At 34.2% G+C, this 19805-nt stretch overlaps 1 protein-coding gene across 1 annotated transcript in view; it reads right to left on the bottom strand.

The window, feature by feature from the left end:
* The window catches only part of EYS (eyes shut homolog), a 708088-nt gene that overhangs the window by 521476 nt on the left and 166807 nt on the right, over positions 1–19805 (bottom strand). The window contains exon 12 of the mRNA XM_039729652.1: positions 5067–5189. Coding sequence (XP_039585586.1) covers positions 5067–5189 — 123 coding nt within the window. The remainder of the gene's footprint in view (positions 1–5066; positions 5190–19805) is intronic.

Below are 19805 nucleotides of genomic sequence, written 5' to 3'. Positions count from 1 at the left end.
ACTCAGACAGAGGCATGTTTAAATGAACTTGGTCATTAGGGAACATCACAGAAAAAACCTGGCTTTTGAGCTGCCTCAGTGATGGCCATAAGGGCTGATTGATGTGGAACAATTATCTGATGCATGAGATGCAAGCAAGACTGAATTTCTGTGTCTGACTCTAAGGATGGGTGAGCATCCATAGATCACAGAATCAATCAGGTTGGAATAGACCTCCAAGATCGTAGAGTCTAGCCTTTGACCAATCATGTCAACTTAAACCATAGCAATAAGGGCTATGTCCAGTTGTTTCTTGAACATCTGCATTGTTCTTGACTCCACTGCTTACCTGTCAGAATCCATAGATCACAGAATCAATCAGGTTGGAATAGACCTCCAAGGTCGTCGAGTCTAGCCTTTGACCAATCACCATCATGTCAACTTAAACCATAGCAATAAGGGCTATGTCCAGTTGTTTCTTGAACATCTCCATTGTTCTTGACTCCACCACTTATCTGTCAGACCATTCCAATACTTGACAATCCTTTCCATTAAGAAATTCTTCCTAATGTCCAACCTGAACCTCCCCTAGTGCAGCTGTGTCCTCTTCTCTGTCACCAGCTGTCTGGGAGAAGTGGCCAACCCCCACCCTGCTACAACCTCCTTTTGGGTAGAGGTAGACCTCTCAGGCCAGTTTTTTCCTTAGAATTGTTTGGGAAAGTACTTTTAATGATTAACAAGAAAAAGAGGATGTAGTGACTCAATATTTTTGTACTGTGAAGTTGTGCTGATAGTAACTAAAAGCATCCAGGTCAAGCAAAATGTGTCTAAATAGACCAGCTTTTGCAGGCTTACTGAAAACAAAATTTAGAATAACACAGGAAAAGAGTACACAGGAAAGATTTTTGAAAGCCCAGAGAAAGATATCATCTTATGTCTTGTGATGGTTTGAGCTGAGCTGCAAGACCTTGATGATATTTGTATAATTGTGGTTTTCAAATGTTCAGTGTTGCAGTGCCCACTTGCTCAGCCATAATATCTACTGCAGGATTCTTAAAGCCCAATAGTATGAGACAGAACTGAGGAAACTATAAAAGACTTGATCTTCAGGGAAAGGCTTGCACATTTATTTAGTTTCTTGTGTAAATTTAAGTCAATGTGTTACTGATGGTAGATACTGACTGTTGATTCATACTGTTTATAATGGAAAACATTAATGAGACATGGGGAAAACTTAGAGGGAGGATCATTTACATGTAGAGGATTTATATGGACCTTGATATAAGTAAGGAAGTCAGATTAAGAATTTCATGCATATAAACTACAACTACAAAATTCAGTGCTAAGTGATGAAGTAAAAATCACTTTAAAATCAAGGTTTTATTCTACCCAGTATTCACTGGTGTCTTCTTGCTAGTATAGGGCTTATCCATATACATGAACAGCTTTGAAATCCTTCCAATAATTAATTAAATAACTAACTAACCAACTAAATAAATAAATAAATAAATCTCTTCCAACATATAAAAAAGAAAAATGTTCACGATGGAACAGTATAATCCCATCATTTATTAAAGATTAAAACCCCATGCTTTGTCATCCAAAACCACTGAATTACAGAGTTCTTTAGTTCCAATACTTATATTGCCAGAGAAAATCCCCTCAAATAATGACAATGGTCAGTAGTCGCATCTCACAGAAGTGCCTCTTCCTTCTCTATCATTGATGAATTCAACACACTCTCACTGATGTTTTAATTCAAAGTGTCTTAGTACCTAATGAACTAAAGGTGTCCCACTGTTCAATATTAAAATTCTCTCCTTCACCTATCTTCAGGTTTGTATGTGTTGAGCAAGATGTTTTCTAATATTTGGGGCTGACCAGTTTGACAGACTTGGACTGCCTTTACCTATCTCAACTTCCAAATGTTCTCAGACCCCCTCTAATTGGCAAAATCAAATAAAAATACTGTGAGGGAAGGAGGTTGCACTTTTGCTATCTGTCCATTTGTCCAGTAGCTCTTTACTACTGTTGTAGTCCTGTGTATGCAGATTACCATGGGAGGGCATTTAAGAGCAAGTTTTTGTTGTAGAGAAAGTATTTTCCTGGTCTTTCTCAGGAGCTGCCTTTCTTGGACAGAGTAAAAGAAATTCTTGGAACAGCAAGCTCCAAAGGCTGCCTGAATGCTGGTGCTCACCCTTTCAGCAACAAACAATTCATCTGGCAGCAGAAGCTGCAAGAGGGTTCCCTGTTCTTCTCAAGACCCTCTCAGATGATTTGGGTGTTCCTGTCTTTCTGTCTTTGCTCAGCAGGAGAGAGTTGCTTCCTCCATCCAGCCCTGCTCCCTGTTGCACACGTTGCACTGCCTCTCTCTACCTCTGTTCTCAGGGAAAGACAAAGATACACCACCTGTGCAGCACCACAGCCTGACTCAAGGGGGATTCATCCAAGGCCATTCATGGAGCCCTCCTGTCCAACGCTGCCCTTCCATCACAGCGGTAGTGCAAGAGGCATGTGATCCTAATCAGAACTGATGCCACCTCACACAGATAGTAAACAAGAAAATAAACAAACAACCAGGTCTAAGACATTTTTGTACCCGACCAGCAAAGATGATAAAGGTAAACTTTTTCTGAAATTGCTTTTAATACGATAGGAAAACAAAAGTGTGTTTAAAAGAAAATAAAAGGTAGAAATCAGTCTTATACACTTAGTAGACTTTTTCAAATGCTACTTCCTGATCAAGTCTAGTCAGAAGGCTACAAGAGGTGATTGGCAGGACGTTAGGAGATCTGTTGATGAACTTTTTAACATATGCTTTCATCAGAGCTAATTGTTGTCAGCTAACTGCTCTGTTTATGGTGTTTTTCTAAATTAATTATACAATTTCTACATTGTTTAAATATTAAGTGGATAAAAATTGTATATATATGCACACTATGTTTCCTTTAACCGTTAAATAGCTTTTGAGTGTATCACTGTTACTACAGCAATATATTTGCATACCATTTGTATAAATCTTAAAACTCAGAAGAACATGGAACACTCTTTTGACATTGCCTTTTGTAGAAGATAGAAGCCAAAATATCCAGTATTTTGCATCACAGACTTATTCTAGAGAGGCTGAAGCCTCTCTAGAGGTTGGAAGGCTTGGAGACAGCAGACCTAATAAGATCCACAATGACTGACTGTGAATTAATTGTCCAAAAAGCATGAGCACAAACAAAAATATTCAGTGTAATCAGGAGGATCCTTATCCCTACTCCTAATTCCAGTCAGTAGGCTGGCTTACTTTTTTTCTTGTGGGAGATGTACTGTCTCACAAAAAAAAGCCAGTATGAAGTGAGATCAATAACACATTCGTGATGGGAAGTCTCTTTCCTATATGCAGAAGAAAATTGAGCTTTTTTCATATTAGCCTATTATGCAGTCATGTGAACTTCTATGACTTCAATATAGGCTTCAAGGTATTAACTAAAATCTACTTATAACTCACTAGTAACTTTTTTACTGTTTACAGATCCTGAATCCTGCTTGTCTTGGAATGAAGAAGGATGTTACTGGCAAACTTTTTGCACCAGTATGATGCATATATATCCAGAATATAGGATAAAGAGTTCCTCCTAAGGAACACATACTCTGTCCCAGGCTTACTTAGTGACACACACATTAATTTGTAGTTCTGGTTCTAAAATGTGGACTCCAACGCATCCCAAAATTGTGTTACTGTTTTTCCAAATGAACAGCTTTCCCTGCATTACCCAGTACAAACTGACTGTTACCAACAGTCTGCAAAAAAGTTAGACATTGCAAAACGTACTGCAAAAAAGTTAGACATTTTCTGTTTTGATTCTAGCAGTACAGGAGAAAGTTTTGAAAGTTTCTTATTTTAATTTTTTTGCATTAAATGTCTTCTACCTATAGCAACAAATACTTTGTAATCACCTCTGTTATCTTCAAAATTGATGCAAAATAGACACACTATGCAAACTCATGACAACAAAGCAGTTACCAACTGTAGTAGAAAGGAGCATAAGATGTTACAGGAACTATATCACATCTCAGTTTTGTAATGCTGAATAATATAAGAACACTTTTGCATGAAAACTCACAGAAATCACAGGCAATTGCAACTACCATTACTTCCACAGATTCTAAATGTCTCTATATTTTCTTAGATTCCTTTTCTCTCATCTTCCTACTTTTAACCATTGACAAAATATGAATGAAGAATTTCTAAACTGAACATCACTGGTGGTACTAACAACCTGAAATATTTACAACTAACTTAATTCTGCCTCCTCATCTTCACTGTTCTACTTCTTTAACTTTTAATTTCTCCATAATAGATCTCTTCCAATTTTTTTTTTTCCTTTCGTCTCAACTGGTCCCCACCCATTTTGAGCTCTTTGGACAAACTTTTTTGGCTTTTTATTACAAGATCCATTAACTGTGTATGATTTCTTAGACTGCCACTGCTTCTTTTCCTGTTACTGCTTATGACTAATGCTGCTCCATTTGCATCTCTGAAATCAGCAGCTGAAAGTCGGTGTTCAGTGCCTGACATTGATTTTTAGATGGCTTATTTTTGGAGACAGTTTTATTGATTTCCCCATGATCCTGTTAGCTGCTTTTGGCAGAAAATAGAGACTTGAAGACTCTCCACGATGCAAGAGCTATTTTCTTAAACCTATTAGACATGGCAATAATTGTGCAACTTACAAGAATTTATCATAAGTATCTGATGGCACCTTTGTTAAAGAACAAAGTGTAATCTTTCTAAAATTGTGTTCTTGTTACCATCTCCATCAAATCTGGCTGTGATAAAATCTGAGAAAAATAGCACCAACTACCTGCTCACCTATGTTTCATAGACTAGGTGGTTTTGAACAATTTTTTTCTTCTATGCAAAGTACAGTTTTGTTTTCTATACACACACTGCTTTCATTTTTATCATATTATCAATTGCACAGAACGCTGAGTTGATTTCATTTTTCTTAATGCTGAAACAAAGTCCAATTAATTTCAGGAAAGAAAATGAATTGTATAACTATTTAACTCATTTTCCAAGTTAAAAGAAATCTTACCAGTGAATCCTGGAGGACAAGCACAGCTGTAGTCTGCAACCAGGTCTAAACAAGTGGAATTGCTTTTACAGAAACCATGAGTGCACTCATCAAAGTTGATTTCACAGTTCAGGCCTTCAAATCCTTGGAAATAAAACCAAAGAGTTATGCATCATTCAGCTATATCTGTGCCTTGTTTTTCTAAAGCAATGTCTTTAGGTCCCGTGTTTTCAATTTACTCTTGTAAAAAATCATCTTGAATCCTTATGGATTCTTATTCTAAAAGTTTTTTCTCCACTGTCATTAGTAGGAAAATGCATTTTTTTCCTGTCAAATATACTTAAAAAAAACTCAATAAATGAAAGCACAAATTTAGGATTCAGTATGCTCATTAAGACTTAAGAACTTATCAATTATGTATCTGCTGCTGTTTTGACAACATTACAGATGAAATGAAGCGGGGATTTGGATATCTGCTGTCAAAATAAAAATCAACTCTTAAAATATCTCTTAAAATCTGTTCTCAAATAGTTGCTTTTCTACTTTTTTCTTTATTTGTTTTACAGAACCCCTGAATTATCAAGGCTGCAAGAGGCTTTCCAGATCATCCAGTCCAACTGACAGCCAGTATCACCACACCACCCCTGAACCATCTGCCCAATTGACACATCCAGACACGTCTCTCACTCTTCCAGAGATGGTGACTTCACTATCTCCCTGAGAAATTATTCCAGTATCCAACCACTGTTTCAGTGATTTTTTTTTCTTAGCTAAATAATATCTAATCTGAACCTCCCCTGGCACAGTTTAGGGTCATTTCCTCTTATTCTTTAACTAAAAACAAAGCAGGAGAGATAGACCCCCACCTCAATAAAACTTCCTGTCAGGCAATTGTAGAGAGCAGCGAGGTTCCCCTGAGCCTCCTCTTCTCCAGAATAAACAACCCCAGTTTCTTGTGTCATAACGACTTTTAGCAAACTCAGAGATCCAATGGGGTTTTTTTTGTAGTTGAAATTGCTAGAAAATCTCCTCTCCAATATCTGACTTTTCATGCTCTTGTAAATGTATTCTAATTCATGGTCATGCTACAAAATGAGTGTCATTAGTGCTGTCACAGGCCATGGCTGCAGGAAGACCATGACTAATGCTAAGCTATTGGTACCCTCAGTGCAAGCTATATTCTTATAATTTCTCAAACTGACCACGGAACCAATTTCCACTGATCCTTAAGTCATAAAACTTTAGAATTGCCCTTAATTCATTAATAATGTATAAAATAACAGCTCTTATTTGCATTTAAAGTTTAATCAGACCCATGTCTCACAGGTAACATGTAAGCCACAAAATTAGCAATGTGGATGCCAAGATTTATTTTTGTATGAGCTAGTCAGGCAGGCTTAAACAGCAAAATTATCTTTTCCAAGGTTAATTTCCAGCTACCTTCCAATATCTGTTTTGGCTTCTAATTTAAGCTGACTAATGACAGAGACTGTACTTATGAGAATTATTTGTGGTAATTTCACCTCTTGTGATGAGTTTCTGAAGTTATCACCACTGGAACACCTGTATTAATACATATATACCTGAATTATTCTTAGCTATGAAATCAGCTATCATGAGTCCATATATAGAAAATAGTAGAATTTGAAGATTAAAAAAAAATTAAACATAGAATGTATCAAGTTATAAATTACAACCTTGGCTTTATTTTTAAATAAAAACACATTTAAAAATATTTGTTAGGAAGGCATTTATGAAAGCATTTCAGGAAGAAACTGTGATTTTAAGTGCTTTAAAACATTTTCATTTTCTTTGATTAATTTTTTACTGCAATTGCTATATTTTCATACAGTACTGATAATAAAGAGCAGTGTGCATTTTTAAAGAAACAGACCACAGGTGCTGAAAATTGTATCATTTTTCTCCATTAAAGTTCTAATAGACTTTTTTAGTGAAGGCCTATTAAAGTCATTGTGACCGTTGTAGCTTGCTATGATCAGTGAGAAATATGCATATTATTAATGAAGGTAAAAATACTTTTTGTAATCTTATTGATGTTTTTGAAGGAGTGACCGTTGTAGCTTGCTATGATCAGTGAGAAATATGCATATTATTAATGAAGGTAAAATACTTTTTGTAATCTTATTGATAATGTTTTCGAAGGAATTAATGTACTGCTTATTTGTGTTTTCTCCACTGCTTTAAACTTTGCTAAAATCATTATGTTCTGCCTGAAAAAAGGTAGCATTTAGGAGTATATCTGTCTCCATTCTTAATTTGTCTCCAATCTTAACGATCATGGTTGTTTTGGTAGATACATTGACTTGGTGGACAAAGATGCCAACAGGACTTCTGAAAGGAATGAATGACTTTCATGGAAAGGAAGTTTTAATGATGACTTGAAGCCTGTCAAGAAGATGTTTGCAAACTGCAGGCACTTTTGAAAATTGTCAAAGATAATAAAAATAAATTATTTTGAACAACTTACCTTCAGGGCAAAAGCAATCATAGCTGTTGACATCATTCTGACAAACAGCACCATTCAAGCAGGGAGCTGAATCACATTCGTTCATTTCTGTTTCACAGTACTGGCCTGAAAAACCTGCAAATGAATTAAGATAAGCTTTGATTTTCTTTGTCATTATGTACACTATTAGCATGAAACATGTATTTCAAATGGTGTTCTTTAATCAAAACCCAGAGATCTTACAATCCATATTCCCCTGGAAAAGGAAACTTTAAGCCAGAGTTTCTGACTTAGATTAAAGTTAAATTTTATTCATTTCTTATTCAATATTGCAAATGCATCTTGATGGAATAAAGTAAAAAATGAAGCAGCAAATGCTTCCAGAATGCAAGACATTCATAGATGTAAGAAAACAAGACAGTGATTTTCAAGTGTTTTTCTTGTATTAGAGTAATTTTAGTATTTTTGTGATAAAATCCCAGAATGTTTTGGGTTGAACTGACCTTAAAGATTAACTAGCTCCAAGCCCTCTGGCAGGGCCAGGGACACTTTCCACTAAACGAGGTTGCTCAATACTTTTTCTTAAATTTTGCCATCATTATGAGAAATAGTACATCAGTTATATTCTATCCACTGTGTTGTCCCTATTGCTGTGGAGAGTAACAAAATACAGAGGACAAATATACTGAGGCATAGCAAAGATGTGCTGGGCAAGTCAGGCCTCAGGACATGTAAAATGCACAGCTCAGTTATGGCACATAAGGTTTTTGGGTTTGTTCCTGGAAGACAGAAGGTGTACCTCATTAAAACAAAAATCTGAAGACAAATTAAACTTGCATAAGTTCAGTTTTTCCATTTCTTAGAGGTACTTTGAGATGCTGTACAGGGCACTGTGCTGCAGCACCAACAGAGGGGGGTTGCAAGGGGGTCCTGTCAGGAGAGGAACACAGGGATAGAAATTGTTTGGTTGATCTACAAAGCAAAAAACTATTAATTAGCTTTCATTGTAGGAAAACAGGGCAGAGTTACCCAAGTCCTAGATGAAGACAAGATGAATTGGTATTTTCATTAATAGCAACTAAAGGGGCAACATTTATTTTGAACTATAATGAAGAATTATTCTAAGGGGCATATAATGTGAATCGAGACCTATACATTTTAATTTGTTTTGATGATACTCAATATTGAAGAAGCTTTGTGGGGGTGGGTGGGGTTAGAAAATTACTGACATCAATTAAATGAGCTTGTACTTTATACGCTTAAAATGTAAAATTCAGAGAAGAAGAAAATAAGTATAAAAATCTGGTTTGCATGTTAGTGTATTAAAAAACTTCAGGAAACATTCTTTTTGCCGGTGGTTTAGAGCATTATGACTTTTATGAAAACAAAAGGTGTTAGGTATAGCTTACAACCTACTTTAATTTAGCTGTTACAGATGATTTTTTTTTAAGTTTTAACAAGTTAGAACTGTTTTCTAGAAGTTATGTTCTTTTGAAAATGTTAGCTTCTAACACCTGTAACTAAGAACTGGCTCCCTAGCTGAAAATTAATTGAGATTGGAAACTTAACTATCTGAAATCTGGCCTAAATAAGGTTTGTTGTTTTATATTTTTCTTCATTATAAGGACAGAAAATTAACAAGTACAGAAGGACAGAGAAGAGCACCCTCATCCTTAAAAATTGAAAAAAAACCTTTTTCAAGCTGATTTTTAGCCTTTATGCCTATTCATAAATTATTTTTTGAAAACAATACCTGGTAGAGAGCTTCTTAGAGGAGCTACTGGGAAGCATATTACGACATATTTGACATAAATATTTAGCATTTTTATAAGTCTTGCTGAGAGTGTTAAAATGTTTTAAGAACCACTGCTGCCACTTCAGGATCAGAAAAATGCCCAAATTTAGATCCTACCATGTGAAACTGTGAAATCTGAGAAGTGACTCAAGAGCTTCCAGATCTCAGCAGGTCTGGCAGTGATGTTACAACAACTCCCTGTGACAAGTCCTGACCGGGTCACCCTTTCCTGGGAGTATTGGAAATATCCAGCAGCTACACCTGACAGTCTGAGCATTTACAGCAGAGCTAGCAGGCAAGGGGAAACATCACAGGGGCAAATGCAGAGCTGCAGGTTGCAGAAGCTAATTTATAAAGCTTTTAATTTACATAGTTTAGTTCATTGCTGTTTTATAAACTTACGGATTAGAAGGGAAGAAATTAAAGGTATAAATAGAATCTGCTTTTAATAGCATTTGTTGCATACGATGTGAATTATCCACTCTGAAAGAGCTGAAAAGAAAATATATTGATAGAATTTTATTTCTTTCTGTCACATTTTTACCAGAATATGTCCTTCAGACAGAAAACAATTTAAATGTAGCTTGTATTTTTCTTAAATTGTTTCTGCTGCTATTGAATTAATACAATAGAATATAATAGAATAGAATAGAATATAAAATATAATATAATATAATATAATATGATACTTTGATTATGTTTATTTCTTGCTGATCAACACACCAACAAATGGCATGTCTTTCACAAATATTAAATAAAATACATAATGGGTTGAAAGAACATGAGGGAAAATAAGCTTAATTTGTATTATTTTAAAATCAAGAATGAATTGAGGAATGCTTTTAGCTACATTATAATCCATGTATTTTTACTAAATTATTTGTGATATAACAACATTAAGTTAGGCAACAAAATAGAAGAAACTAGTCAATTAAAATAGAAGTATAAATATTCATTTTTTATTTGATACAAGTTAATCAGTTCCATACATTTGAAAATGTGAAAATAAATTTCTCTGTATGCGTTCTCCAAACCTTTGGGCTCTACCCTCTGATCTCATAAGATGACTTTGGCAGAGCCAATACAGTGCTTTATGAACCACGAAAAAATTCCATTCCTTCACCAATCCAGCTCCCCTCTCCATTAGCTAATGATAAGAGATATCAGAGATACCTATTCCTGAAAAAATATTTCCATGTAGTCAAATGAAAAGGCATGTGTCCCATATATTTAAATTCTTTTAAACAGTTGAGAAAGTATTTATGGGAATCTTTTTATGTAAAAATGTATTGATATTATTTGTGGTTTAATCTAGAGTCTCCCTTAAAAATAATATAAAATTATATAATATACATATAAATGTATAGAATAGTACAGTACTGTACAGAATAGTACAGTACGTTTTTATCTTGTCACATCACATCATAACTAACTGGAAGTTTATCATAAGTAATAGTGGGTTTATATTAGTATTAAAAGTAGGTAAACAAATTATGTTCTCCAAAAATATTTTGTTATTGCCTTCACTGAGTGGCAAATAGCTATCATCAGAGAATATAATAGATGATGCAGCTGTTGCAAACTTTCCCTACACTGAAAATGCAATGGTAAAACACATCTGAAAGATTAATTAGAAGTATTAAATTATCTTGCTTCAATTATTGCAAGGAAGGAATTAATAACTCAGAGTTTCTAGGGTCAGAACTGGCAAAACATATCACAATTATTTACTAAGGATATAATTTCATTATTTTTAGTCAACACACACACTGCAGTAAATATTTTCAGCTCTCAAGCTTTATAGCTCTTTATTTGGACTTCCTCCTCAGATGAGGATGAGATCTTTATTTCCACTGGCACCTGTCATAGTTTCCCTATCTAATGTCAATATAAGATAAAACATAAACAGTCAAGAAAAGTAATAAGATTTACTGCAAAGTAATTTTGTGAAAGTAACATTGTTTGCAGGACACTTTTACATATATGAAGTTGTTCCAAAAATAGAGTAATTTTCATAGAGTTGTAGATATTCTCTTAAAATATGTATGCAGTTATCTGACTCATAAACACATTTCATATGTAAAAGCCTCAATGTTATTTTCTTTCCTTTAGCCTAATGTTAAGGGATAAATCATATATAAGAAAAATATTTTCTGTGTGTCATAAAAAATTTTAGAAACTCTAGGTCAAATCTAAAAAATAGTTTGTTTCAACAGAAATATGAAATAAATATATTTCTAATATTTGACAGCTGAGAATTATGATTGCACATTCTCACTCTTAGCAGAAAATCCTCAATGAAAGAAAAGGAAATCTGCATTATCAATATGTCAGAAAAGTGGGACACATCCTCCCTGGATGCTTAAATCTACTAGATCTAATCCTTATTCATTACGGGCAAGAAATCTTTACTATTAAATTTTATTTTTAATAATACATGTGTTTGTAAAAATGAAACAACATATGTCTAACTTTTGTATGGCTCTATTATCTTCTACTAAATTTTACCAATACAAATGTGGTCTAGGATGATCTAGGGTTTTGAATGCAGACACTATACTTCAAAGTAATAATTTTACATAGTGGTAAGACTCCTAGACATTTTTCAAGGATGAAAGCATAAAACTGAAAATATTTTATGTTGCAGTCTTTAAAGTCTCAACACTTAAAATGTCAAGTTAAGCCAGTTACTAAAGTAGCTTATATGTGAAACTCTTGCACAGGTTATGCATTGAAAAATAAGGCGTATTGGGAAACTGAACTGTCTAAACCTCAAGTAATGATGTGAGAACTCTGCTTGTTGAGATCACATGTTTTTATGGTTTTGTTCCAAAGGAAGGTCATTACTTTATTAAAAACTTTCTCTGAGGTTAAACAGCATCTCAGTCCCCAGAGCTGGTTGAATTTTAGGCAGACAAATGTCACAGTATTTTCAAATGCATATTGGCAAAACAAAAGGAAGGGTCTCAGAGAAAAGCACTGCTTTTTCAAGAAGATGTAATGAAGACGTATCTTACAGAAAAAACCTTCTGGAACATCCTCCCAAAGGACATGGTAGGTTTACCATCACTGGAGGTTTTCAAGAGGCAACTGGGCAGGGTGCTAGAAACTCTCACCAAGGCTCTCTTTCTAATCAAAAGGGATCTTCTGAGGACCCTTTCCTACTTGGCTGTTCTATGGTTCCATAATAAAATCCAAAGCCTGTAAAACAGGCTGGTAGAATGACCAGGGAAATAGAAAGACTGTCCCAGAACAGAGGACTCAGAAATTCTAGTTTGTCTGGTGTAGCAAAATGTAGGCTGAAAGGAGATACAAGTGTTTTTGTTAACTTTGTCAATGAGAAAAATTGCCAAAAAAATGTGAACAGCTATTTAAGTTAAAGAATAAGTATCACAGGTAAAAAGTGACATTTTCACAAACAAATTTAAATTACATAGTAGAAAACCTTATCAACAAAGAGATTCTACCAGTACACACATTCATTAGAGGTTGTTCTTGAAGTACTCATCATTCTCATGAGCTTCTTAAATTTGCATATATGAATTGTGATAACATTTAAAATTAAAGAGTGGATATAAAATTCCTTGCACAACAATTTTCATAAGATAACATGCCAGCTTTGTATTAAGAACACATATTAGCAGCCTGAATGTGATTAAAATGAATTCTAAAATAATCAAGATTAGATTTATAATTGAACTATCACTGCACCCAATATTACAAAGAAGTCTCCTCAACTGCTATAATCCAGCAAAAAGCAGAAAAAGGAGTTATTACCACTTAATCTAACATCTTAAATAATCCTCTAAACAGAAACACAGCCAGTATTCTGATATTTAACTGACATGTATTGGAGTACAGGTATAGAAACAACATAATGTAAGCAAAAAGTAATTGTTCAACTTCAGATTATAATGTATTTACACACAGAGGAACAGAGATGGTACAGGAAATCACACTGGCAACATTAATTCTGGCTTTTCCACATATTGAAATCTTAATCACTCTTTTAATATGGTTTGTGGGTATATGCATACTAGGTGCATTCACGTATTAAGAAGCAAATAATAAAGTTGTGCAAGAGATACAATATAGCAAACTGCTATGCTTTTATGAAATTCCACTGACCTAGATTAATCTAGAAGACTTAAAGAACAAATCTCATCTACCAGATGTTTCAGTATTCTAAATCTGCATATAGATGATTTGTTTTACATCTGGCCATTCAAGGTTAAGCCATTACTATCTCCATGGGGTGAAGAAGAGGAGGGGGACATCCATAATTTAGTTATCCGGTCTTCTGTAAACTGCTCTGCTTCTATAATAGGGTTCATCTAATATTTTTATTTTTTAAGCCTTCAGTTGTGTCAACCTAATATTAAAAAAAAAAAAACCACAGAAATTTTCAGAATAAGGAAGAACTGCCACATTAAAATTATCTTGTACAAATGTCAGAATTATTTGTACATGAGATAAAGCTTTCTTGACAGCCAGTTGAAGACTGCTAAACAAATTTCAATAGGAATTAAGAATAAACATATAGCAGACAGCACAGGTGTTCCATTATTTAAAAACAAACCAAACCAAAACAAAACAAAAGAATACAAAACAACACACCTGTATGATTTGTCCTTGCAGAGAAAAATTAAGACAGATTTGCAGGTGGAAGATGCTAGTCACACAAAACATACAGTGGGCCTGAATAGAAAACTATGTCCTCTGAAAGGATGATTTTCTAAAAAACTTTGCCAGCTGAGGCTTGCTGATTTTATTTATGCTACAGCAGGAGATGTCCCAAGCTTTTCTTTCAACGTATTCTAATTTTCCAAAATCCCATTAAATATTTGTTTAAAGATGAAAAGCATCAGCGTGGTTTCTTCCATTCCATTAAAAATCTTTCCTCATTTCCCCCCCTTTTTTTTTTTTAAACTTTTACCATTAGTATCTGTCTTTTTGAAAGGATGTCATTACCTCAGACAAGTTTGTAAAGCCATATCAAAACAAAGGGCAAAGGAACAGCATCTGGGTACCTCCCACAGATAAAAAGCTGCCATGACAGGACAAAGAACTCTATTCCAAGACAGATGCTAAGCATACCTTTTACCACAGGTAGCACAGGGACAGCTATTATTTCATTTCTATCTCTCGGCCTGAGGTATCTCTGCTTACATTTGTGATTTTCAGGACTTACAGCTCCAGTGGAAAAAACAGCAAGATTTATAGCTTAAATATAAGTAAAAAAAAAAAAAAATGAATTTGTGGAAGCAGTTGTAAGAAAGTACAACACACTTTTTACACTCAAAATTTGCCTTGGTGAAAATGCATTAGAGGTAATATAAAAAGGATTTGAGGAGATGTTTTTACTTGTTATTCTTTCATTTGGGTTTCTGCTTTCTTTCTCATAGGGGTTGTTTTGGGTTTTTTTGTAGAAATGTCTTACTCTATTTTTCTAACAGATTTAAAACTGACGTCAATATAAAATATTCTTGATCAATTCACTGTAAAAAAGTGGAATGGATAAATGGCATTGGAAATAATAATTGTACATCTTGAGTCTAATAACCAGATGAGCACTGTTCTGTCAAAGAGGCTAAAATTATCATGCAAGAAACTGTGACATTGTCATTGCCCAGCACATGCACAACACGGATGTCATTTTTTTTCCCAGATAAGTATCTCAGGGGACATGAAGCATTGTTAAGTTCTTTTAAATAATTCAACAGTCCATTAATGAATTCACATATCTTTAGATTCCTAAGTCTATTTAAATTTGCTGTCCTCATAAGCAAACTATTCAGGTCAAAATTTTACACTAGTGAAAACCCAAACAGAAGTTTAGAAATATTCTAATGATTAACCTTAAATCTAAATGACAAATATATCATAGTATTTAGGATTGAACTAAGCTGAATGATAATTTTTGCCTCTTGCTGGTAAATTCGGCATTAATTCTACCATGTAAAGAAATAATGGAATCTCCCTAATTTTCCATAATTTATAGAGGCAAAGTTGCTGAGTATGAATCCCAGTGAAACTGGTTAGATTGACACCCCTGAAATTTGGTAACCATTCATCAAAATAGAAATCCTTAGTATGATTTTCAGAGGGGAAAAAAAAAGCTCAAATCACAAATGCTAGCAGACAGTAGATAATTGCGGATTTGGGTGTGGGTAAACATCTCAAGCAGAAGTCTGCAATTTTTGTCTTCATTCATCGTGTGGCCTTAGATTAAATGTTGATAATATTGTAAACTTTGATAATAAAACTTGTATTTTTTGAATGCAGTTAAGATGACATGAGAGCATCATCCATTCAATCATATGTTGAGACTGAGAGAACTGGGAAGGGGAGGGCAGTCCAAGCTTTCAGAGAGAGTTGGTGCTGAACAACGGTAGCTCCTGCAAACAAGAAGTGGTGTTGAAGAGAAGAGGGGTGGTAAGAAAGAAGTTGAAGAGCTTGACTGGAAGAAAGATCCTGGAAGTATGGCAGGAGCCCAGAGATCAGAGAGATGGGGGTGGGGGGGGAAGCCAGGGTATGCACAGGGATTGTTCTTGGTAATGCTCAAGACTGATAACTCTGAGCAGCAGCTGAGCATGAAGCAGCATGTCTTTCTGCCTGAGTTTCCCAGAAAATCAAACCAATGCAGACAAAGCACTGAAAGGGTGGGTATAAGTGGGATAACCAACTACACTAAGAGCTCTTATCTGGATTTTCTTAAATAAACCCCATTCTCCAGATTAATTTTGGACAATCATTTGCATTGTTACCCATGACCATGGCTGGATCGGCACCAAATGTGTAATTTTGAATAGGCTCAAAAAATTTGGCTTTCCTTGACAGAGAATGTTGCTTTGCTTACAATGAAAAAGGACCATACTGGATAATACACTTATCTTTAGCACTCTTAGATGTATTATTAATATACCAAATATATTTTGTTTGCTAAGTACTCAAAGATAGTCCAGCTCATTTTCAGACCCTTCTGGTACAGAAAGATGCTGCTTTCTAGTTGCATGATGAAAATGGGAGCTTTTATTAAATAAAAAAAAAAAAATTGATCTTAAAGCCAAAGATGAATCAGTGCAATTTTTTCTCTTACAGAAGCAGGATAATTCATTTCTCTTTCATCTAGGATTTCAGTGAACTGGTGTGCAACTATGGTCAGGATAAAAAAAAAGAAAAAAAAAAGCCATTGGAAAATGAATATCCAAAAATTTTAAAAAATTAAGTAAGTGTCCTCTGAGGGGAGTAACTGAGCTGTATTTAAAAGGAGAAATTAAATAATCATGAGTAAAAAAATCCTGTTAGAGTATATTTAAAATGGCTTGAAAATCAAGGCAAGCTAAAGTACAATAAAAAAAAACAAAAAAAACCAAACTTCAAAATTCAGTACTGGAGTTGTAAAATGTTGGTATGATCAATTTGAGACAGCTAAACAAGCAAAGAAAATGGTTAATTGCTACGATCACTTACTACTGAAAAATGTTTTCCCCTCCCATATAAATAAATGAGTAATCTGGTTTTACAGAGCCACTGAGTATGGGCAATGAAGTCGTTATTTTTCACAGCACTGAAGATGTACTGTCACCATTTCCTGAAACAGAGGATTTTAACAGTGATGTGACAGTTTAATGCAAGACCATGGAGACCAACTGCTTTCGGTGCTGTTACAAGGTGAGATAACCATGACAAAATGATTTCTGTATGTGTCTATAGGGAGCCCATTATGAGTCTATCATTCTGGCACTACAGTGTGAAATTATGATGAGGAAAAAAAGGCATTCAAATTTGTACTGCATGACAATGATGCTCCAGCACAAGTTAATGATATATAGCAACTGAAATTCAAGCCTTTTTTTTTTTTTCACTGTATACTGAATAAAACTACTTAACCCCAAAGTTTTTATTTATATGTAGTGCAAGAGAACTGGATACAAAATAAATTATTAGAATTACTTTCAATTAATCTCTACTAAATGTAAAAAATTCTGGTTTTATGCTGAACCTAGATGTTTCTTTGCAAATTCACCCACAACAGAAATTCATCTTGTACAGATAAAATACACAAACAGACCCATACAACTAGAAATCAATAATTTCTGTCTGCATAATCTAAAAAAAAATAGAGTGTACTCTCCTCATTTACTCAAATTTCCATTTGCTTTCTCCAATCCAATTATTCTTACACATCTCCAACTTGGAATTCTTTAAATAAAATAATTTTAATCTTGCTCTTTTAGGTATACTAATATATCTATGTATATATTTTCTAATATCTCATTATGTGCCCTTTGTCATCAGTGATTTTCTTTAACGAACCACTAATTCCTTATTCAAAGACTGTTTTCTTTTTTCTCATAAATGCCTAAATTACTCAAAGTATGTTTAGTCATCATTATGGGTAATTAATATATTAATAGACATATTTTTCTAGGACTTTCAATTAAAAAATATGTTTCATGCTGCTTCTAAATTGTAAATTTTCTTTATCACTGCTCTGTCCTTTTCCTTTTTTTCTAGAGTTCATTCTAAATTTCACCTCTTTGCATAATTCACATTTGGTCAATTTTTTTTCTTCTGCTGTCTTCCCTTTCATGAAATACTAGTCTGAATGTCCTTATTTAGTGAACAAAAATGAAGAAAATGGTAAGAATTCTGTCTGTTCAAGATAAATTTACATAGCATGAAGACTTAATTTACCATTGTTTCATATCTCATGTGCCAGGTAACAAAGTAACTTCCTGACATTGTGCGCAAGGATTCTTGTTTCTGAAATAGGTGTGGGAATATGGCAGAAAGCAATGGAGTTTGAAAAGCCGATATTTCTGAGTTCTCTTAGTTATGTAGTTGGAAACTTTTCATTTAAAAAATCAGCTTAATGCTGGTAAAAATATCAAATAAACGTTTTCTAAAATACAAGCATTCAAGTTCAATGATATCCTGCAGGATTCCTAAACAATGTGACTCATTCAGCTTTTGGAGTGACCTACTTTGAAAGTTAAATTTAATTTCATTTTCCAATATATATTATATTTTATTATTGAAACTACCTAGTGGGAAAGCATGACATAGTAAATTAGGAAGGAAAGAAAAATAAATAGCTCTCTGGTAGAGTACCAGAGAGAAAAGGATGGTTTGAATGTTAATGTAGATTTGGGATGTGATGGATGAAATTTAGCATTTTGTTGTCCACACACATCCTACAACTAACTTTAAGTTTAGCTTTCTAAGCGAATTAGTAAAAAAATATATAGAGTCCATAATGCAAACAAAAATATCTTTCAATTGTAAGCGGTTTTGGCCTATCCAAACTGAATATGGATTTCTAGAAGTTGCTTAAATATTAGTGAACACATCCTATACAAGTTTTGAATATGATCACACTAATTATATGCTTCAATTTAAAAATTAAAAGTAGGTTGAAGCTCGTAACAGATCTTAGAAAGACAGTATGTATTTCTTCATGGAAATGTTGCAGGAATCAGCTAATTTCAGAACCACCGTAAATCACAGAAACACATACCTGTCAGGAACTACTGAAGTCATTGAATCAGTCACCACCTCTTTTCTCACTCCTGAAAGCTTCTGACTGCGAAATAAATGCTTCCTTTGGAAGAGTTAACATTTTCTTTATATTTCCTTCAGAAATATTTTCAGTACACTGTCATAAAATTAGCACCCGTGACAAAAAAATCAATTGCAGGGAGAAGGGAGGACAGCAGAATTAAAGGTCAATATGCTGGCTAAAATGTTAGATATAGCAACAGCAGAGAATTTATTAGATAAAATGGTGTGTGTTACAGATAAACACTAAAAGTATCTAATGTTTATAAAAGAACCTGACACAGATGAAATCTTAAAAATAATTAACAAATTAAAGTACTTAAACATGTGATCTGTGGTGTTACTTTTAGTAAAATCTGGTAGTTCTCCCCAGCCTACTTTGTGAGCAGGCAATCAGCTGTTTAACTGCAATTAGGAGTCAGTGGAAATCAGACACTTATGATCTTAAGGTGCTTTGGCAACTATCACCTTGAAGACAGAAAAATGAGAAGATTTCATTGATGTATTTTTGATAAAGTAAATTCATGTGGTTAGATGTAGCATTAAGACCACAGAAAAAACTCAAGGATTAGCTACCGAGGAGCTAGTGTCTATTATCCACATGCTTTAAAAACATTATTTTGAGAATTATCATTATGGTGTATTTTAAGATAAATTAAACATTAATAAAACAAATAAAATCTGAGGTCATGTCAGACCTTGACTAGTATCATCTAAAAGGAAGCGCAAGAGATCTGCCAGCAGATCAAAAAAGATTTATTGAATCTTTTGCACAGGGTTTGGTCTATATTCACATTCATTTCCTATCACTGATCTTAAGGCCTGTGCAAGAAGACACCTGTCTCTGTTATACAAATAAAGTAAAAAAATACTGTGTGAGATCCTGAGATCTGCTTCAGTTCCTTTGTCCTTCCATAGTCTAACAGGACGTAAG

The sequence above is a fragment of the Passer montanus genome, unplaced genomic scaffold (genome assembly GCF_014805655.1).
Source record: "Passer montanus isolate IOZ18808 unplaced genomic scaffold, ASM1480565v1 scaffold11, whole genome shotgun sequence".
In the NCBI taxonomy this organism is placed as follows: domain Eukaryota; kingdom Metazoa; phylum Chordata; class Aves; order Passeriformes; family Passeridae; genus Passer; species Passer montanus.
Note: the sequence above shows the minus strand (reverse complement) of the source record. Positions and strands in the feature narration are given on the sequence as shown.